Consider the following 24,485-nt stretch of genomic DNA (forward strand, 5'->3'; position numbering starts at 1 on the left):
GAAAAATGTAGTAGCATATTAATGTATAGAAAATCACATGCCTGCGTTAAATGCTCTTTCTGTATTGTTTGTTTTATTTGTTCTTTATTTGTATTGTGTTATTTATTTTCTATAACCTTATGACAATTTGTATGCAAACTAAAAAGTGAATGATAATAATTACGGGTAGACCTACAACCATCAAGTTATTTAGCCTTGACCCAATTCATCTCATTAATTTCAAATACAACAATTTAATAATAATCAGAGTTCAATAGTATCTAATTACGTACGTAGGTTTTGTATGAATATTCATTATTAATTTATTCTATTTTGAACTTGTATCATGTTTGTTTACAAAATTGTAAACCTTAAACAAACATCATGGACTTGGTCAATGTAAATTTCAATTAATTAGACACATCTTCAAGAACTGAGACTGAGATATATATCTTTCAAAATATTGTTGAAATGTTTCTTCCTTGCGTGTATCATTGTCGTCATTCAATAAGCCAAAGTAGGCCTAACACAGTAATGCTATTCTTTCAACTCAAAATGTTCAACAAAATAATTAAGCAAAGGTGAATACAAATTAATGAAAATTAATTTCATATTCCCATGCAGCAAAATAACACAACAAATAAGTAAAATACTATAAGTATTAATTTACTATCTAAAACACTCACTCACTCACTGACCTCCTAGCGTTAATTTACATTGCCTGCCTGGAATAGACTCAGAAATATCAATGTTTTGTAAATTAATTTTGCACTAAATATTATAGTTTATATTCCAAATCAAAATACTATTAACAGAACAAAAAACTCCTAGCTCCATAAAAGTCTCTCCAAACGAAATGTGTACAGTTGTTTGTGACAAAAGCAAAGTGACTACATACTTTTTATTTCATACAGATCTAGCCAAATGGGTTGTTGTGATTTGCATGTCATTTTTCCGGCTTGTCTCATGAATAATGTATGACATTAAGATTAGTGTCCTCCAAAAACTTTAACAATGAAAGATTAATAAAATCAGACTTTAAATAGGCCTAAGCCATTTTGAATGTGTAATAAAGTTATTCATTTCCGTAGAAATGCCCAATACATTATTCATTTCTGTATTAAAAAATAATGCACACGAGATCATTTATTCATGAATGCTATTTCAGATTGATTATTTATGGTTAGTTTCAGCAAAGACCGAAATCGTCGCACATATTTTTTTCCCAGAAAATTTGGCAATATTGTTTGTTACATCATAACTAATCACAATTAATTTTCTTAAATAATTTTATTATACAATATTCATAAATACAGTACAATATTCACAGACAATATTTTCTATTATTACAAAGTACATAATTAGTGGGGTTCCTTAGCTCTAAAAAAATGGTCGATACTCCAAATTTGGTTAGAAGCATGACATTTGGTATAGCAACTCGTATCGAAAATTTGCAACTTGTAAGATTGAAGGCCAGTTAAACTTTGACCTTTGACCTCAGATAATGTCAGATTCCTCCGTACATCCCAGAAACACAAAAAATAATGGCAACTGATACAAAAGTACTACTTTCTATTCATGTTTAAGGTCATGCTCAGTATAGTCAGTAAAAAAGTGAAACACATTTTCCAAATGAAGAAAGATGTTCCAATCAAAGAAAATGACCAAAAAAAATCTTACTTGACCAAACAATCCATAATCAAAATGTTTATACCTGTACTACAATATAACATATTTTCCATCAGTGTTGCATTGTGCTAGCTATTTCTCAAACCATTCTAGATATCACAATTGTAATTACATTTAATGTTACTTGTGGTAATATGTTTTTGTTGATAGCTGGTCTAGACCATGGATGAGCAAAATATGTACAAATTGCTACATGATAACTTCGACTTAAAAGGCACTTGCACCGACCATATTTTAATCGGATTACACATCAATATAGTCATGTCAAATAATTGTATTGATAGGAGATTAAATGATTTTAAACTATATTGTATAGTGTCCACAGTTTATCCGAACATTCAATTTAAATTTAACTGATACCAATAAATAACTTCAGTTACTTTGGAATTACTAGAGTAGGCCTACTTTTAGTTACTGTGTTTGGGATTGATGGAATTGGTGGAAAAGACTACTTTTAGTAGCCCAACACTCTTTCAGTCACTAAAAATCTCTGTAAACATATTGTAAGGATGCGTGTTAACTAATGGTGTTATTGTAAGGATCTTCTTTGACAAACTTTTAGGAATATAGACCTGTAAAATTCACTCGTTTAATGATACCAGTATAATGTTTTTCAGAGGATTCAAATCAGCTCCTTGTCAAGTAGACCAGGGCTTCCTTTTATTACACACACTGTATAATGTAGTCTTCAAAGTTACGTGCGAAGATATTCCTACAATAAGCGGAGGTCCAATAGCTTTATTAGAGAGATCATGGAGTATTTACTCCATGGAGAGATCCCATAGCTTGATTAGAGAGGTCACATAGCTTGATTAGAGATCCCATAGCTTGATTAGAGTGGTCCTATAGCTTGATTAGAGAGGCACCATTGCCATGTTTCTACACACTCAGCACACCCATTTTTTTGTTAGCTAATACCCTTAAACACAATAATCACGAGGTGTGCCGTTGCAAATTTACTGCGGTCACCTTGAAATCCAAGAAGGCGCAAAAAATGGCCGCCATTTTATAGTAATGCATTTTATTGTTATAGGCCTAACTTAATAAATAATTTATGTATTTTGTTGAAAATAAGGTTGATTAATAGCTATTTACATTATCTATTCAATCAAATTGTGTCGTCATTTCGTAAAATGTTTCATTAGAGCAAATATAAATATATATATTCTGAATAAATCAGTGAAAAAAATCAACTCTCTCTGACTAGTATGGTAACCCTGTAATTTAACTCTAATTTGCATATCATCGGGATGAGTGACAAATTTTGATCTCCTCATCATATGTGACCATTTAAAAAAGAAAAATGTGTTTCACTTTAAGTTGTTTTAGATAGATTGCCTAGCCTATTGGTAAATTCATCTAATAATAATTGTTTTAAAAAATCTGAGAATCTACGCTCGACATTGTTAGAAATTGCACTCAGTCATAATCAATATTATTACAGCAAATGCATATAAAACATTATGAGGTTTTGCATTGAAAATAAGGGGACCGCCCATACAAATATATGTGGGGTGGTAGAAGCTGGTCTGTATGAGTAAATAATCAGAACAAGTATGACCCATTTATTGTTTAAATGAACTTTACCAGATGGACTTGAAATGTTTAGGCAATTGATTAGAACATTGGCCCAAACACAACCAGCTTGATGATAGGCAGACCGAGAATAGGGTTTAATGTGTTGTTCAGGGCTTATTTAGTTGGTGGTATGTTTTCATATGATTGCTGATTTTTTTAGAAAAGATTAAATCTAGCGTCAAACATATGGAATGATCCCCCTCAGAATTCTGATGTAAGGGCAACACAGTATTGCGATGGACTAAATTGAATATTTCATATGTTGTGTAGCCTATACGACAAAGTGGATGACGCTAGATTTAACCTTTTCACCAAAAAGACACAATTACCGGAGGGCTGGTTTATAATTTTCCCAGTATAATGTTAAATTAAGATATAAGCAGTTAATAAAAAAAGATTTTCCTCTTATTTCTTTTACATGTTAACATGATACTGTACTGTCAGTAGGTCCAGATCTATCATTTTTAAATAACTCTTATAGTATTGAGTTAAATGCATATGTTTCTATTCAACATGAATAGAAAGTAGTACCTCTGAATCATTTGCCATTATTTTCGTGTTTCTAGGATGTACGGTTTATGAGTTCTGATGAAACGGACATTATCTGAGGTCAAATGTCAAATTTCCTCAAATCTTAAAAGTTGCGAATTTTTGTTACAAGTTGCCATACCAAGTTTTATGCTTCTAACCAAATTTGAAGGATTTTGGGTCTAAATAGTCCGACCTATATTTAGGAATAGAATACAGTACATACATCTATATTATAAGATAGACAATTCAGTCATGATTTACAGCATCATTATAGGCCTACATAATATCAATACGGTATCAATACACAACTATAGGGTGTAGCAGATGGTTTTCCTTTCTTAATGTTCATTTGTTTGAAAATTAACCAGTTTATTAAAAAAATCAATGCTTATTTTTATATTTGAAAAAAAATCTTGATATTCTTTAACAAAAATGTATTATCAAAATCCTGTCTCCCTACAATGTAGTGAAATTTTACTCAATATTGTAAGTTGCCAAGTTTAAAACAATTTTTAGTAAGAAAGTAACATCACATAAGACATATCAATAATAATGAGTAAATTCAGTCCAGAAGGAAAACAATAATTGAGTAATGTATTTATGAAAACATTTATGAAAACACTTCTGATACAGTTTCAGATCAAGGTGTTACAAACAGGAGTATATAGCGCGCGGCAACTGAATAATAAAATATATATTGTGCCCGGGATTGTGCCTCACGTGTAGAATTTATTCTACAACCTTGCAATTAAATATATCAATTACTACATTAATATACTTCTTTACATAACAAATAATACATTTCTCAACATGTAAAATTCTTTTCTCATAAAATATAAATATACAAACTAATTAAAGCTTTACTTATAATCATGTTTACTCGATAATACATGTTGTAAAATAAAAAGTTGTTCAAATGAGTAGACAGTCCGTAATTTGTAATACATTTAATGATATGACATAAATTGAGACAATTAGAGATTCAAAAAGTAGTAGTCATGTGGCAGGAGGTGGGAATCACCACCCGAAAGAGGACAAATTGCCATCCAACTTATCTAGACCAGAATTTTTCGTAGATTACGAATCTGGAAGGTAATCGGGATAGGAAGCGTTTTCGAGCTACAAGAAGTCAAAGTTCAAAATTGACCAATTACAACAATGTATTATGTATATGTATTATAACACATTTATTGAAGTACAACTTGGTCTTTTATTACATTTTTATGATTATAGGACTATTCTATTCAATCACAACATAAAAAAATCCTTTGTGAGTAAGGGTCAAATGTCAATATTTACCAATTGTACCTATAAAACCAAATAAAAACTAATATTTAACAAATATTGTTTTCTCATCTTGTTAATCAATCATACACAATGTAAAAGAGCGAATACATTTCATCAGTTGACATAATGTCAATTTCATCTGTTGACATAAGGTCAAAGGTCAACATTTTAATATGCGTATTAGTTACCAAATAAATGCAAAGTTGTCCAAACTATGATATCGATGGTTTTACAAGTAATCAAATTATTTGATCAGTAAAGTTATGTTATTTCATTATCATTTTGATTAATATAATTATGATAATGCAAAAACAGACTTTTGGAACAGACAGGAAGCGTTTTCAAGATATAGGGGTCAAAGTTCAAAATTGACCATATATATATATGTATTATAACCAATGTAGTGAAGTTCAATTTGGTCTTTTAATACATTTGTATGGATATAGGCATCTACTTAGTCACCTTATAAACAAATACTATGCAATTAAAGGTCAAATGTCAAAATTGACCAATCACAAAATTTGCCTATATAACCAAATAAAAACTATATTGCCAACATAAAGAAGCAGATCAAACCAGATAGTTTATTACCTCAAAATGAATATCGCAGGCCTGCAAACATGTTCTGACCAATCTGCAAATTTGCAAAATGAATTTTGAAAAGTTTTACAAGTCGTGCTTTAACCATTTGTTTTTTCAAGGTCAGCGTAACATTTTAAGTCTGATTTGATTAATTATCTAATTAAAAACTTTACTGATCAAATAATTTGATTACTTGTAAAACCATCGATATCATAGTTTGGACAACTTTGCATTTAATTGGTAACTAATATGCATATTAAAATGTTGACCTTTGATCTTATGTCAACTGATGAAATTATTAACCTTATGTCAACTTGCGTCTGATTGATTAACCAGGATGAGAAAACATCCAATTTTTGTTAAATATTAGTTTTCATTTGGTTTTATAGGTACATTCTATGATTGGTCAATATTTACATTTGACTCTTAATCACAAAGAATTTTTTTTATAAGGTGATTGAATAGACATTTATAATCATAAAAATGTAATAAAAGACCAACTTGTGCTTCAATAAATTTGTTACAATACATATACATAATACATTGTTGTAATTGGTCAATTTTGAACTTTGACCCTTATATCTCGAAAGCGCTTCCTATCCTGATCGATTACCTATTCGATTCATAATCTACGGAAAATTCTGGTCTAGAAAAGTTGCCACCGGACTATTATTTTTCAGCTGGTGATGTTCTCACATTTTAATACACATAATTATGGCATGTCTACATTAGGTAACCTTTCAGTAAGTCAATCCATGAAGGAAGGGATTTATGTGCATAGACACATTTAGAGATGTACAGTATTGTCTTCACAAAAAAAAAGAAAAATAAAGATGAATAAAAGCAACCAGAGCAATTTTGTAGATTTAATAGATATTCACTTCCAGAGGGAAAAAAATTACTAATATAAAAAGACAAAATAAAAATGTAAAAAAAAAAATGGGATTCTGGTTGACCCCCATTTCCTTTAAATTCGTCTTTTCAGGTAAATAATTTTTTCCCTGATCCAATTTTTGTTCAAAGTGAATAACTATGAAAATGACATATCCAACAAAGAATTGTTTAAAAAAAAAATTTTCTATGGGGACAATATATATATATATAATATACAGCAAATATGTACTGTTAAATCTATGAATTTATGCCATTGACCACCCGGATGTATTAGCTTTAAAAAAAAAATGAAACATGCAAATAGTTTACTTTAGGGTTGTGAACCATTTGCCATTACTGTATAATATATAAAGAAACACATGACAGTCACAATGTGGAATGGATTTGCTTCATCATATGCTACATACATTACAGTGTAATTTGATTCATAAATTTTAGGAATGCCAGTGGATTTTGCTAGCAAAATGGAGAGGCTGTTGGATCCTTGGTTTTAAAAACATCTTTGAGTGGTGCAGGTGGTTGCTGAACTGTATGCAAAGGTGGTTGTGGAAGTGGTGTTGCAGCATCATGACCAAGCCAAGTACCAGAGCTAGATTCGCTACTGATTGTTGTTGGAGTATGTGTCATTCGAGGTTGGTGACCAGAGTTAAATGAGCCTAGCATTTGAGGCATATTGTGATGAGCATTGGGTACAGGACGATGCACCATAGCATTAGAATTGTTAGAATTATCTGAATTACTGTTAGTATCAACTCGTGCAATTTTAGGAATTGAAAATCCACCCCCACTATCATTATTGTCATCTTTCATTGGTCTTTTTCTAGGATCGGATAGATCAGAGTTATTTATTTGAGATTTCACATTTTGACGCTGTAATCTAGGATTAATTGCACGCTGCCTTGGATCAGATGGTGGTGGGTGAATTCTTGGATCTGAAGCTGGTCCTCGAGGTTCTGGCAGTAAAGGTTGAGTTCTTGGATCGTGTGGTCCAGATACAGGTACATTACTTCTCCTGGACAGACGGGGGTCATTTAAAACAGATTTTGGGGGTTCATTTGTTGGATTACTATGTGATACACCACAAGGTGCTAAAGAAGGTCGCCAATTACCAGCTCCCATGTCATGTCTAACTGGTGCATTTGGTGGAAACCTTGGCCTTGGTCCAGGAAATGGTAATCTTTGAGGAAGCCCTCTTGGCATCATATTTCTTGGTGGTGGGCATAAATTGGACGACATCCTATTTTGTGGTCGTAAAACAGGAAAATGTGGTTGCCGTGGGGGACTAAAGGGTGTTGAATAATTGTTTTCAGGATCTGGTTTTAGTCTTGGATCTCTAAACACAGGAGGTGGTCTTATCGATGAAGTGTCTTGACCAGATCCTAACCACATGCCATCATTTTTATTTGGCGGGCCTCCTGGTCCCGAAAACCTCTGAGGCCTTACGTGTTGTATTGGTGGTGGTGAAGCTCCAACACCAAAATCTGCAGGTGGTCTTAGCAAAGCTGCTGGCATAGATGGTCTTATCCTTGGATCATGTGGTGGGCTCTTAATTGGAGCAATTTGAGGGCTATTATTTGATCCTGAAGGTACACCTGTATCCTTTAACTTTTGTAATCGTGGGTCTGATGGCTTTACTATTGGTTGAGTTAATTGTGGAAATCCAATTCTACTTTTGAGTTCAGTTGGAGTAGTCAGTTCAATTGGTGTAGGTGGATCATTAACAGTATGTTCAGTTAAAATCCATTTACAAACCTTAAATGTAAGGTTGCGCAAGTTCTTTCGATCACGACCGATTCTTGGATCTTTTACATCCTGACTATGTGTTATGTCTACAAGTCGAAAATCACATGGGGATGATGGTGCAGATGGCATTTCATTTGCTGCATTAATATCCACAGTTAATGAGTTCTTTGGTTGAACTTTTTTATCTGTATTTGTTGGATTAGAAGATGCATTGGCTACAGTTGGTACAAGTCCGGTCATTTCCAGTAAACTAACAATTGCATTTGGAAGCTGATTTTTGGGCTTTTCAGTCGGAGGTGCTGTTGAGTTTGACGGAGTATTTGTCCGGATTGTTTTTAAAATCATAGATAGATTTTTCTTTGATTCATCTTCTTCATCACTTGAATACCAATTATCAGCATCATCTTAACAAAACAATACAAATATAGTAAAGTAAAGATTCTACTAATTTAAAGAATTATATATTGATGGATATTCATTAAAAATACTCTACTTTACATTTCCACTGTGAAAAATTAAACTACTTATAGTATTAGTATACTTAATAACAAATTATAAAATGACCTGTTTTTTTTGTTTTTGGTGCCTCGTCCTCAGTGGCTGAATCACTTTGTTGCTTCTGTTGAATTCTTAGAAATAATTCACGTTGTTTTGCTGGCATTGAGGGAACTGAATTTTTCTTTGTTTCATTTACTGAATCATTTTCTAATTTTATTGATGGAGCAATACTTGAATTTTCATTAGGCTGCTGATCTAAAAAAAAGTATAAAATGTATAATCAATCATCTCTCAGCAGCAGATATACTGGAAATTGAGGAAATTCCCACTGATTTTGCCCTTTACAGACCCATGGCATCTATACATAGTGTATCAAGTATAATCTTTATTCGTTCCCACAAGGAGAAAATTACATTGCTCGTCTTCAAATACATCATAATTACAATATATAAAATAACATGACAATACAACAATACCAATATTAAAAACTCACAACAAGAACATATTATTACATATTATTTCATGGTGCTCATCTGGATGAATGTCGCTGATGTCTCCTGATACCTGTGGGCAGAAAGGAGAAAAGATATCGGTTTGCGTCAGCAGCCGCGGATCGCAATCTTCCACTACGAGCACTCCTGAGACTGCCTAAATCGGAATTCACAGGATGACTTTCATCCCTCAACACCATCCCAAAAAGCCTGTCCAGGTTCTCGCAATAAACTGAATCCACCAACTGCTGACACAAACCAGACATCCTCTCAACCCTTCTTACCACACGATCAATTCTACCCTTATCTCCCTCTGTAACATTTCCACCCCACCCTGCAATACAATATTTCCAAACCCCAACAATAATAGACTGATAGAATGTAATCAAAATATTATTATTTACACTGAACTTGTTTAGTTGTCTTAAACAGTACATTCTAGTATTTACTTTCTTCATAACGAGATCCAAGTGGTTACTCCACGTCAATTTATTGTTAATACAACCCCCAGATATTTATATGTTTCCACCCTCTGAATTTGTCTACCCATTATGTCAACTAGATCACATTTATTCGTTTTGTTTCTAAAATCTATAATCATTTCCTTTGTTTTTTCAACATTCAATTCTAAAAAGTTATCATTACTATATTTTACAAAATTATTAATCTCATTTAAATATGAAGTGCAATCGTCCTTCTGAATCAAGCCAATCATCGCCGTATCGTCAGCAAATCGTACAACTGGGCAAGAATCATATTTAGATATATAATCACTTGTATACGAGGCAAACAAAAAAGGAAGTCCATGCATACAAGTGTGGAAAACTTGAGGAAACTTTAATCTTTTTTGCCAGGCAATGATACAGTCCAGATTGATTGATTGAAATATATATTTATACTGGGTAACCTCTTTAGTCAAAGACTGGTCTCCCAGAGGGCTCAGTTATCAGTGGCTGTGATGTACTAGTACACCGGGGTAACCCCCTACTCGTCTCGAAAGATGTACTAGGTTCTTTAAAGTGCACACGAGCTAGATGTGTACACTGGACCTACGGTTTATAGTCCTTATCCGAGAAGACTCGTTCTACCACCAGAACCATGGAGTGAGTGAGCCTCGAACCCCTGCCGATAATATGGCTACGTAATTACGGTTCCACTGACTCGGCCACTCACTCTCACTAACTTCTTGCTGTGTAGTTGAATAGCGTATACCCTGTACAAACAATTTAAATAAATTACAGAGAATGATAAAAATGGCTAAGAAGGTAATAGGTGCAGACGTCCCATCTATTCAGGATATCTGCGATAAGGCTATAGAGAAGAAACTAAAATGTATAATTAATGACAAATCCCACCCTCTTTCTAATTTTTTAAACTTGAGTAAATCTGGTAGGTTCATCCCTTCAATTAAGAGCACCATAATAATTCATTCCTTGATAATGATATTTAATTAACAATTTTAAACAACAATAAGTGTTCTGTATTTTAAAATCTTAACTCAATCATAGTTAATCATGTCCAGTTTTTACTGTTTTAATCTTTTACTGTTTTTACATTATTGTATTGTTTTTTGTATTTATTTTTGTCATGTTTTTTAACCTTGGAATACAAATTTCAAATACTATGTATTTGACAATAAATTTGAAGATGAATCAAGTGAAATCAAATGAATGAAGTTTCTATTTTTTTTAAAATATTTTCACATATTAGCTGGATAGCTGAGGCCAATTCAGTTCAATCTAAGATCATAATCCATATAACTCATCCCATCTCTGCTTCAATGCTACCGATTCAATCACATCAATCAATTTAACTGTTTGAGGAAGCCATGCAGGGATTCCATACTCAAGTATGGGAATAATAAGTGCACGGTACAGTATAATGAAAATATAGCTGCTGATGAGGTACCTCCAGCAATAATAACCAAGCATCCTATTTGCCGTTGCAGTTACATCAGGTCAGAGTGTAATTGATAATTACACCAAGATGAGAATGATGGTACACCCTTTTTGATCTAGTGATCTGTAGAATATTATTATTTGATTTTAATTCCATTTCGCTTAATGTACACCATGTGGAAAGCGAGTTCATCATTAACAGTATGTGGTTTAGTTCAGATATGAACATCACCAATATAATATGTTCAATGAGTTTTTTTATATTATTTCCAGTACTTACTACCAGTCTACAATGATTTAAAGACACTAGACCTTCAATTTGTGACGTTTCGTAAAAATAATGCATATATAGAACTTTAAAAACATTAAACCAGGTAATTTCTTGTCTTAAATGTGCATTGTAAGGTTAATAATGATAAAAAAAGAAAAACAATGCAGTACTAAGTAGCTCATGTTGAAAGTTCTCTCGTAGACGTTTCTAGGTCTAGCTTAGTTTGGCTTAGTTTTGTAAGCCTAGCTGGTAAAGAGCAGTAACGTACGACCATCATACGCTAGCTATAGGCCTAGCCTGACGTTGTCACGTTGCTGGATTATTTGTCTTTCCTTTTTTGGCAGAATCCGTTAATACAAATTTGGGAAGACCTGGCATTTTATCTGAAAAGTTACTGTTTTTTTATTAGAATAGACTTATTTTTACATTTTTAACCGTTTAAATACAAAAACCATTATCGCAATAGGTCCATGCAGTATTTATTTATTACATAAAATGTAGTGTGTTAAATTAGGTCGAAAAAACATAAGTCTAGTGTCTTTACCTCAAACTCTGATATACTATAAAAAGGGTAAAAAAATATAACCATGGAAAGAAATGCTCTGTGAAAATGTCCAAAAAAATGGACAACATACAATTCTAGCAATGACATGCCAATTTAATCTTTAAAGTTTTTTGAAAATAATGTGACAAATTATTTTATATTCTTCTACATTTTTTCCCATTGTTATGAGCTGCTATTTCTGAAAACAACTGTGAAACACGAAGAATGTTTAAAAAATGTATTTATTAGACCATGATATGAGGTCAAAAGTCATCACAGTGTATTTGGAATAATATTAAGAAAATTATATTTAATAGTAGATCATCTAAGATGTCAAAATTATATTGCCAGCCTCCAATTTTATAAGAAATTACTTAAATTCTAATAAAAGAAAATTTATAGTCAAAAAAAGAAAGAACATGCGCAAATTTTTTATTTAAAGGATGCATTGTCCCCCCTAAAATTGTTGTTGTTGAATATGCCATTTTAATGTCACGTAATAGTAATTCACTTCGACCAAAAACTGGATCAGAAAAAAAAATGATTTCATAATAACTCAGCTACAGGTATGGCCGAGTATCCTGTTGAAAGAAAGCACTCATTGTAATGTACATTCTGGTGATTTTAACTATAAGAAGCAAATTAAAAGGATATTTAAAAAAAGTTGCATGCAATACCAGATTTAAGAATTTGGAGCATTATATGACATGAGGCACAGTAAACATCTTTTCTTGGCAAAATATTTTGATATATGTTAGCCATGTCTGATGGCTCATAAATGCAATGATGGATTGGCAAGTACGTTGGTCTTCAGTTAGATGATACTCTATGTTGTCCAATATCTTTTCCACTGCCTTGTGTGAGTACACACCCCAGAATCCGCATCCGCTGAATTTGAGTCGTAAAACGTTATATTTGATGTGATGCTGATAACTTATATGAAGCAAATGTGAACAATGTGGCCTAAGAGTTGAACTTTAGTACAGTAGTTACGAAGTACAGTATATCATAGACAAACCTTGGAGTGATGATGGGACCAAGAAGAAGATGATGATAATTAAGAAATTTAGTATTATTCGACACATTAAATCATTTAGTGATGATGGAATCAATATGACAGTCCCATTTAAGGTTGTCTTGTAAAAAAACTCCCAGGATCTTGGTCCTATTAATATATGGAGCTTATCAGTTCCAAAGTGTATGTCAACGTGTGAAGGTTGGGTAGAACTGAAACACACCTTAAGGGCTTGACATTTTTTGGGGTTAAGCACTAAACAATTGTCATTACACCAGCGGAAAAAAGAATTAAGATCATCTTGTAAAAAAACAAGCATTGAGAGCTTACGGTTTTCACAAAATGTAAGATCATCTACATATTTCAGATACTTAGTTTTAGAATTTGAACCAGCATCGTTGATCATGATCTGGAAACATAAAGGGCCTAAGAGTAATTAGATAAGGTACCATTATATTTAACACACTGCATACTCATAAAAAGAAAATCACACAACCATGGTACCAAAGCCCCCCTGACACCAATATCAATGATCTTATTAACAAGGATGGTATGGTCGATAAGATCAAAGGCCTTGGAGAAATCAGTAAGAACCATGGTACCAACATTGTGCTTATTCTCAGCACCTTGACAGAGATAATACACCAAGTGGGTCAGGTAATGAGCAGTAGACAAACCCTTAACATTTCCAAACTGGTTAACATCGATTTTTGAACTTATATCTTGCAAGATCCAGTCAGTGATAAACTCCGCAGCTACTTTGGCAAACACAAAAGTAATAGAGATAGGTCTGAGGTCAATAGTAGGAGGCTGAACCTTGGGCACAGGGACTACAACTGCCTTTTTCCACTGAGAAGGGACAATGCCTTCAGAAAAAGAACAGTTGAGTATATCACAAAGTGGTTCACTAAACTCCATGGCAAATAATTTAACAATTTTGGGTGGGACCAAATCTGGTCCGTAGGCCTTGTTTTCTTTAATAGATCTTAATTTTTTATATATATCCCAAGAATAAAGTTTAGGTGCAGGTTTGTCAGAGGGAAGGAATGCAGGGAGTTGAGTTTTATTTAGAATAGGGATGTGGGCACTAATGTTAGTAAACAAGTCATTGATGACATTAGCAATGGATTTATGGTCCAATGGAGATCAATTTTCTGTTGGTGCCATTTACCTGGGTCAGTTTTTTGCAGGTGTCTATTCTACTCTATAAGCATTAAATTTTACTTTAGCTTTAATGATTTCCCTCTTGACTTTGTTTCTGCAATCTTTCCAATGGGATAAGTTATTGGATTTAAACGCTTTTTGGCGTTCAGAAATAGAATTTCAGATATTCTGTTAATGTTTATCAGACTAGGCCTATAAAATCATTTCTATCTACAGTAGCATTCACAGAAACATTCATCATCACATCATCATTTCGCGAAGAAACGACATGGAGTTCATGTACACCCAAATCAAATGTACATGTGTTGTGTGTGTCTCCACATTGTCAAAACGTAACATAGGGCATGCTATCATCTTAGTTGTTCAATCTTTGAAATTTTTTTAAATGCATATTCAAATATTTTTGAGTAACCAATCACATGTGGCTGAAAATAGTCCACCGGATAATCGTATGCACCAAGTAGTATACGTATGAAGCGCCATATGTGCCCAAATATTTATCCTTTTACCACTCCATCTAGAACCTAGGTTGGTATTAACTATTGAGGAAAATAATTTTGAAAAAAAGAACTTACTATTTGATTGTTGTTGAGTTTCTTCATCTGGTTTTGTTGGTTGATCATTATTAGTTTGAGTGTCAAAGGTTTCAAGCTGATGTTGCATACTTATTTCACTATGCTTAGACTGAACAGTTACTTCAGTAATTTCTGCAATCTTATTTGCATGTTCATTGAATTCCTGTGCAATAAATTCCTGTGCAATTTCTATATTATCATCTTCCTCAGGTTTTCCATAGAATTCCACCCTAAAATGCAATACAAATGGTGAATCATTCCTGATACCTATCTATACCTATTATAATTCAGTTTAGCAGTATTTGAAATAAAATTTACAAATGGTTTAAAAAAGCAATCAAGGTTAGGTTAAAGACCCTAAAATCTCTTCCAAACTACACTAAGCATAGCCCATGACGATTTGTTGGCTAACAGCAGGCACATTCTTTTACTACTACAGTACTAGCCTAGGCTTGGCAAAGATCGTCTCCTAAAATAGCTAATAATCCTGCCACAATTCCAGTGTATTTTCAATTTCCAAGCAAAACAGTTTGTTTACAAAATTAGTAATTTAGTTACACTGCGCATGTGTTGCTTTCCTGGGACGCTCGCTCCAACAATGAGATTTAAATAGACTACTGTAGTAGTAACCCATGTTTCGCACAGTCTTTTTCTGCCTTAATACAGTATGTGGTTATATACTTTGCATGGGCAAGTATAATGACAGCGCACTCTGATAAAAGTACTTTGACACATTATTAAAATAAAAACAAATTGTATCACAAATAAAATTTGAAACTACTGTATTTACGGCCATTGCTTTGTTATACACTATCCCTTCACTTTAAAATATATGTAGGATAAAAAATTAAAGCAATAGTACAGTGGATATGGAACTTTAGACTTTACTTTTGACTGTTCAGACTTTATATTACAAAAATAAGAAAGACCCGAAAGTAAAATTGTTCTGTGTGAATTAGATGCTGCGCGCACCCACATAACGAATGTATCAAATGCCAAACTATATGATTTTGGGCGTTTTTCGTGGTGTATTTTTATTTAGTTCAGTGGTTTTTGAGGAGATACGTAAAATACGCGAAAAATTTAGTAGCATTAATGTATAGATTGGCTAAAAATATTTAGTATGTCCTTGGCCTTGCTTACCTACAGAGTTGTTCTAACTCCCTGTTTTACTAGATCTTTCTTGTGTCCAGGTCTCTGACTGTGACCTGTAAACATCACTCAGTTTTACACATAATAATAAGGGGAATTCCCGAAAATGCAAATATGCAAACCACTAGCTGCGTGTGTAGGGCGCAGTCTTTATGTCTGACAGCAATTTTTAGTTGTTGGTTACGGTGTAAAATCACATTTATATTTAAGTATCTTCACAATGTTGTACATTTTTTAGGTGTTGTGATTCTGTTAAAGTTTATTTATACAAGTCTTACTGTATGAGTTTCTATTGTAGTCATTGGTTCAATTACACTAAGCGAACATTTCATTCTTTAGTTTGTTACAATATTTATTTTTGTGTATGTTGCTGAATTACAGTCAATTATGTAGTGCTTCTGGAATGTTTGTTTTGGTATTTCTAGTTTTGGTAAATTTATGCGCAAGTCTCTTTTATAGTTTTTTGTTACGTATTAATTTATTTATCTAATAATTTGATTGTGAATACTGTGTGTGATAAACTGCTTTTTAATTCCGAATTGTATGCCAGCTGGTCTGGCATTTTACATTAATCTTTTACTAAATTCTCTTTTTCCCTGGCGGAGATTGCTACTTGCTTTTGTTATATAATTCTATAGTCTTACTGTTTCTGTTTAAGGAAGCCTTGGGTAGGTGCAACTTTGATGTCAAACAATGATGGAATATTAGGAGATTTTGTGTCATATGGTGAGTCACCAAGAAGACCTGGTTTAGGTGCTGCAGGAAAATCCTTGTTAGAATTCAAAGCCTGATAAATGGAAAAAAAAACATATAAACTGCCTTTATTATATTCAATAGTAAAATGATAAGAATTTAAAATGTTCTAAATATCACTGTAAGTAACTCTTTAAATGTTAAAGAATGAAATACTATAGCAAGCTTATTCACAATGCTAAGATTCGCTATCAGAAGCAAAGGATTTGATTTATAATTACACAAGCACTGTCTGTAATTTATGTCCCCTGTTCTATACAACATTTATACTATTTGTACCAACTCCAAATTACTGTAAGAATATTGTTATTATGTTATTTTAAACTATCTGAGCCGATGATCTTGATTTGTCCTCATATGTGTAAACTGGAAGACAATGTTATTTTTGTATTAACTGTAGTGATAAGGCTGAAATTAAAATACCATACAGTTAGGAAATTCTCTCAATGAATCAATCAAGACCATTATATCCGTTTTTTACAAAAGCCTATTAGTGCCTTTTTAATAACTATGTGTTTTTTTAGCGTAATCCGTTCTAACGAATTATTAATTCGGAGAGATATATGTACTAATTTAGACCAAAAAAGGCATTAAATAAAAATGTTTTAGATTGTTTGTATGATTTTGATTTAATTAATTATTAATGGGAACATCTACAAGACGTGGAATCATTGGAAAAACAGTAATTATTTGCTACCTGACCCAGCAGATATTCTACTGGTTGTTGGCTATACTGTATAATAACAGATATCCCCTTTTATATCAGTAAAATATAAGATATGACATCCCCTTGAGAATGATATGACAACATTTTTATAATACAGAACTATGGTTAAAAAACCCCACCAAAACCCCTACCCCTCTTATCAAATGAAATTGAAATTGACATGTGAAGTACAAGCACAATCAAACACTTGACCACTAAAGTGTTGTCCTAAAGTGTACTTACTTTGTCCAATAATGGCTTTGTTTGATCTGTTAGAGGATCATGAGAGAACTTGCAGCTGTCCCCTGAAAAGCATGGCTGTCCCATATGATAAAACTTGCAAGGAAATTGACCTTCAAATTATGTTAAGGTAAACTTTAATGTTAATAGAATTTTACCTCAAACTAATGTTAAAGTAGTGTAATACAATCAAAGGCAAAACAGTACATCAGCCTGTGTTGGTAGCTTCCTGAAACAACTAGAGGTGATTGATGATGATTGTTATTCTGATTATTATTCTTTAATATTATTTGCATGATGTAATTCAACACCTTTACTTTTTTAATATTTTACGTAATAGATACTCATTATTACTTATAATTATTAAAAGAGATATAGTGAATTTGACTAGACAAAATATTATTAGATTAAAAACATAAAAACTTAATGCAAATGACTTTTGTGTTCCTATTTGTGGACTGTATATTTAATACAAATATTAATTGCAGACACACTAAAATATTGTTACTTGGGCAGCAAAAATTACTTAATTGTTATTTGGATTTATAAAATTTACTGCAAGTAACACCTACATTACAATGGTTATTACTACAGCATATGGCAATACCATCTTAAACACTAATTCTTGTTACTGTAAATAACCAAAGTTAAGCAATGTTTGGCTGGTAGATAACTTGGATGGGAGACCATGTAGGAATAACGGCTGTGTGACATTCATAAAAGATTGATATGGCATAACGGTTACAGATTGTTGTATGCATGCTTACTGTATTGCTTTTGTCTTTCAGATAGAAAATATAGCTGTTGCTCAGTTTACATACAGTGCACGTTAATAAAGCAATTATAATTGCATTAAAAATAATATACATACAGTACTGTTCATGTACAACTTTAATCTGAAAAGAATTAATGTTTAGACAACATGTGATTTATAAAGGAAACTAAAATATCAATCTCCAAGCCAAATGCTTGTTTATGAAGCTTAGAACCTGAAGCCAAAATTCTTGAGACATAAGGGCAATCATTTGCAGATTACAATAATAAAGGATACCATGATAGAACAGACATGTATCACCTCTTGCACAGCTATCTTGAAGGTAAAATTTACAAATTTCTGGTTTCTTAGTTGGGTTCAAATCATGACTATATGTACAATTTGCTCCCTAAGGAAAAATAATAAGACTGCATGTTGTCAATAAGGCAGAGCCGATTTAAAACAATGATTGTTAAATGTTAAAACTTAAAAAATATTCTCTCCATTCAATAAATATAAAACATTCATTAATTGTTTTATAACACACCAACTGTACTGTTATAAAATCGCGGATCAGCCAACAATATCACGTGGCAAACATTTTAAAAATATTTTCAAAAAGAAAAAAAAATTAGATATCTCAGTTTTCCATTAGGTAGAACTAATACAGGCATGTGATGCCTAATTAATAAATCAAATCAGATGTGTCATGATATACAAATAATGAATGTTTATGATGAGTTGGATGGTGAGAACATTTCAGGCTCTGCCTCATTAAAAATAGAGCAGTCAATTTTTCAACGAATGAAATATTCTCTCCATTCAACAAATACAAAACATTCACACACCTACATTTATTCAATTTATTCATCGTAAATCTTTGACGAATGCTACAGTAGGCCACAAAACTAGGCCATTAAAAATGGCAGTGGTTCAGTTATAGATGGCCACCCAACACATTGATTTCCAAGCAACATTGTATGGCAAAAATTCTCAAACTGTTTACAGAAAGCTGAATGTCCATTAGAGCATGTTAATTTTTGTTTGGTAAGGAAATTCCAATTAACATGTGATGCATATTTAACCAATCAAATTGCAAGAATACAATCAGGTGTATTAGAATATTATATTTTTTTATACAGTACAGTCAGATTTACCTTTAAACAAGCATTGTCCATATAAAACTTGCAAATGAGATTTTTAGTGATTTCAGGCGGAGGTTTAGATTGTTGAGACCGATTTACTCCTCTGCCCCTGGCTGTTCCTCTACCACGGTCCCCAGCTCCTCGCCCTCTGTCTGCTCCTCGCCCTCTGTCTGCTCCTCGCCCTCTGTCTGCTCCACGTCCTCTGTCTGCTCCACGTCCTCTGTCTGCTCCACGTCCTCTGTCTGCTCCACGTCCTCTATCTGCTCCTCTTCCTCTACTACCTCTTCCTCTTTCAAACTCTCCTCTACCACGTCCTCTATCTGCTCTTCCTTTTCCCCTACCCCAATAGTCCTCACCTCTCCCTCTTCCAAATGATTTCCGAGTTGGACTACGTTGTTCCATCTGAAAGGTATCCTAAATATAGTTTAGCATCTACACATTGTCTAAGCTTGGACTCACTAGCCCTGTTTTAACGCCTCTGGTATATATAACTACGTAAATTAGTTTATCATGCCCATATGATGTTCCAAATAATAAAGTTAATAAAACCTCAACAGATTTATGTTCACAATACTTACACTATCCATATGATGTTCCATATCATCATGATCATATCTCCCGTGGTCATCACCATGATGTATGTCCCTGTATCCCTGCCCTTCATCTTCCGACATATATTCTTGTTCAGATTGTTGACTGTAAATAATTAAAATTACAGTTTATCGAGAGTATACTATAAAGTATAGTTGAAAAACTTTCAAAAAAGACTTTAGGACATGTATAACTATACTGGAATACTGTATAGGAAAGATGATGTCATATGTTTTCTTACACACCATCATGTAATCATGCACTCGATAATAATGCAGGATAAATATTTCATTGTTTTGGATTTAATATCAAATGATAGCTTATAAAAAGTTATGCTGGGTATATATTGGTTAATTAATACTATATTATAATAAATAAGCATTTTTTGCGTAAAAAAAAAAAAAAAATATTATATATTATTTTTTTTTAAGGTAGCACTCAATAGTAACAAAACCTCTCTAAAAATAATAATACCTTCAGATTAATTTGAACCCTATTTAAAGTTTGTCCAACTATTAGTTACAAAGTTATTTGATGTAGATCAAAGGTCAAATATGCCAAAAATCATACTTCCAGCCATTTTTCGACAAACTTTTCCATTAGAACGAATATTAATATGCATCTCCCAATAATTTGACACTAAAATTATTTCATTTACTCTAAGCGTTGCAAAGATATGACCATTTTGTTTTCAATGGGTCAAAACATTCAAATTGAGGTCAGAGGTCAAAGATGAATTTTAGAAATTTGACAACATGGGTTTTTATAACCAGCATGATTCAAATATTCATAAAACACAATGTTTACACTTTCCCCATGTTCTGCACACGAAGGTACTTTTTTTAACATAGGGATCTGGACTATAATAAAAAGTTACTGGAAATCTGATTTTACCTCTGTGGCCTTTGACCTCAATTAAAAAAACAGCCATAACTCTGCAATGGTTTGGTCTATTAAAATGGATTTGGTGTTAAATTGATCTTAAGGTATATATTGTTGCTCTAAATGGAAAGTTTTCTCCAAAAATGATTGGATTTCCTATTTCAAAACTTTGACCTTGGCATACCTTATCTTATTCAAAATGCAAATGTAATAAATTGAATATCATGTTTAATCAATGAATTCTACTACAAATAGAAGTGTTGTAATACAATTACTCTAGTAGTTGACTTCCGAAATTGGTTTAGGATTGGTTTAAACACATTTTGAAAATGTGGCGAAAGGTTAAAAGGTCAGGGTGAAAGGTTATAATACCAAACAGCAATAGGTTCTTAAATCTCGAAAAAGAAAGAAAGGAATATACATATTTACATTCATTCTAACAGAAAATTTGCTTAAAAGATGACCAGAAATACTATTACCGTACTGACGCGGGTATAAGCCCACCCCCCTTGAACATGAAATCACGTCAAGTTTGGGGGGTGGGCTTATACCCGAGGATCCAAAAATGCAGATCGTCAAAAACAGCACATGATGTACACTGTGTATTCCACCATGTGAGCGAGCGCCCTCACGTGTACGACGTTGCCTCTCTAATACACGAGGTGTAGAGTGTCGGAAAATTAAGCTTATAGTTCGTGTAATTTATCGTAGAATATCTTATTTTAAACATCAATTGAACAAGAATTTATCAAGCAGAAAAGCAAGTATACAATGTTCGTTAAATAGAAATGTACCAAAGAAATTTAATAAGCTTGTTTATGGCAGCCGATACCAAATAGTGGTTTTCCGTTTTGGCGACTTGTAGCGTCGTGTGTGAAGCGATCTTCGACCGCGATGGAGTGTAAACAAAACAGGACCGCTAGGCCTCATATGGCCTAGCGTATATTAGCCTAGCTTGGTTATGATCAAAGGTAGGTGTATTCGGTGTATGGACGTCGCCAAATACAGAATAATGTATTACGACACACACTGTAGATCTTCGAATTAATGGGTGGGCTTATACCCGAGTGCCTAATTTTTCATGAAAATTAGTCAAAAGTCGGGGGTGGGCTTATACCCGAGTATGGGCTTATACCCGCGTCAGTACGGTAATTACAAATGTTTCAAACAAAAAACATCTCTATACAAATTATTCTTAGACAGTATAAATGTTATACAATAACTGATGCTTTAAATGGTATAGGAATTACAACAAATCCGTTACTGTTTGTAATTGTACTTTTGCTGGCGCTAATGCAGTTTCGTACCCACCCCTTAAAATTACTCAAAATGATTTCAATACTTATCTAGCCTACTCACGAGTTGTCTACAGCATTCAGCAAGCATAAAATGGTAAAATATCGATAATTTCTTATTTATAACTATTTTTAATCAATTAATAATTGAGCACCCTTCAGAAATCCATCGCCAGCTTAGCTTCGCGAAAATCATCGCTCGCTAGGCCTGCCGATGAAAGTACGGAGGCCTCATAGGGCATCGATCTATAGAGGACGCTGTTATATGATCATATTATGGCGATAATAAAATAGTTTTTACATGTTCCTCGTGAAACGGATTTTAATTTTTTTTCATAAAGAAATATTTTGTGTTTAATTATGTTGAATTCTATTTATTTTGAATGTTGTGTGTTATTGTCTTGTCAAATTATATTTTTTGTAAGGGTCCCTAATAATCAGCTTCGGCTGGATGGACCACCCTCATAAAATATTGTTGAAATAAATTAATGAATAGACATGAAATGATGTATTCAGTGTCATCAGAAGTAAAATAAATTCTAGTAATTGATGGAAAACATTTTTATTATAATTATTATTGTATTACTGTACATTACATTTCAATAAATTATATCTTTCTGTTTTTGTTGCATTTCCTATTTCCATGTATTTGAAGAGGTCTTTCATAGGTGAATAAAAAATGTTAATTAATAATAATATACTTCTATAAAATCTTAAAACAGGGAAACCATTAGCGTTTCTAGTATAGCTAGTGATACCAAATACTAAAACAATTAATTCGTCATAGCTTGATTATTGTGTTATAACATTAACCATGTAACTCAGGAATGAAGTACTGTAATTCTTTTTATTCATTTCATTTATTTATTTGACCTACAAACCATAATGTAAAATAAACTAAAACAGAGGAAAATTGGTCAGTACTTATAACTTCAAGAGTCAGCAGTTCCATATTTATCTTCTTTTCTGTGTGAAATTCTACTAGTAAAATGAAAGAACAAATTAAAAACATAACATAATTATGATGATACCCACAATGATGAATACAGCAATTGTATAGTATTTCTTTTCTTTATTAAAAATACGAAACGCATGTCGGAAATAATGAAAATTATAATTATTTGGTGTGTGCTTTAAATGTTAGTAACTACGCCCTCTATAGAACGCAACTGTTTACTCTATAGAGTTGATGTCCTGTGAGGCCTCCGTACTTTTATCGGCAGGCTTAGCGATGATTTTCGCGAAGCTAAGCTGGCGATGTATTTCGGAAGGGTGCTCAGTATTAATTGATTAAAAATAGTTTTAAATAAAAAATTATCGATTTTTTACAATTTTATGATTGCAGAAGGTTGTAGACAACTCGTGAGTAGGTTGGATGAAGATTTTGAGTAATTTTAAGGGGTGGGTACGAAACTGCATTAGCGCCCTTTTGCTTGTAATAATGCTAGAAAATATTGTTGACCCCTGAGGATGATCAAACATTGATAGAAACGTTGAACTCAACATTTCTTTTCAGAATGCTAGAAGAAGTAACTTACCGTAATTATCCAAATAATAGCCCCAGGCATTTATTGTTCAGAGGGGTGTGTAGGGGGAGGGGTGTTTATTCGGTGGAGGCGTTTATTTTTTTTGGGTGTAAATATGGTAACATGTATAATCAAATAAATACACCCTAGATATAAAAAAATACAACACAATTAATATCGTAATAAGAATAACTGGATTAAATCTCCTTCTATCCGGGTGCAAGTACAATCATGATATTGAAAAGGTATCGGAGACAACTATAATAGGCCAATTCATTGTCATCATTCTGTATGACACTGTTGCAAAATATTTTTGAATGTTACCGACAAGTTATACATACATGTCTGTTCCCAGTGTACATAATAAAACAATATATATTTCTGGAGATTTATTATCAATACCACTAGAAACTTTAGGTTTTTTACCTTTTAAGTACTATGCATTGACAATAAAATCATAAAAGAAGTGTATATTAAAATCATTTTATAGATCATGATAAAATCATACTACAACACACTAAAGTACCCAAGGGTGTTTTCATGAAACTATGTATTGGCATATATGCAAAAGACAGTGTTGATTGTTAACAAATTGTTGTCACAAACAAACAGATGATAGAATGAAAATCCATATGAACAATTGTGTAATCGTGTCTCATATAGTGTCTCAGGATTAAATTGAGCATGTGACAGTGTCACTTT

At 32.7% G+C, this 24,485-nt stretch overlaps 1 protein-coding gene across 2 annotated transcripts in view; it reads right to left on the bottom strand.

Annotated features, from left to right (window-relative positions):
* Positions 1–88: 88 nt before the first annotated feature.
* Positions 89–24,485, bottom strand: part of LOC140055342 (uncharacterized) — a 35,505-nt gene continuing 11,108 nt past the window's right edge. The window contains exons 4-11 of one of the 2 annotated variants that reach the window (XM_072100661.1): positions 20,068–20,185; positions 19,502–19,891; positions 18,642–18,753; positions 17,594–17,703; positions 16,536–16,678; positions 14,740–14,969; positions 8,848–9,036; positions 89–8,687 (exon numbers count right to left, since the gene is read on the bottom strand). In XM_072100661.1, coding sequence (XP_071956762.1) covers positions 6,997–8,687; positions 8,848–9,036; positions 14,740–14,969; positions 16,536–16,678; positions 17,594–17,703; positions 18,642–18,753; positions 19,502–19,891; positions 20,068–20,185 — 2,983 coding nt within the window. In that variant the 3' untranslated portion in view covers positions 89–6,996. Of the gene's footprint in view, positions 8,688–8,847; positions 9,037–14,739; positions 14,970–16,535; positions 16,679–17,593; positions 17,704–18,641; positions 18,754–19,501; positions 19,904–20,067; positions 20,186–24,485 lie in introns of both variants that reach the window. The other variant, XM_072100660.1, reaches the window with a different exon arrangement.

This window comes from Antedon mediterranea, chromosome 7 (assembly GCF_964355755.1).
Source record: "Antedon mediterranea chromosome 7, ecAntMedi1.1, whole genome shotgun sequence".
Taxonomy (NCBI): domain Eukaryota; kingdom Metazoa; phylum Echinodermata; class Crinoidea; order Comatulida; family Antedonidae; genus Antedon; species Antedon mediterranea.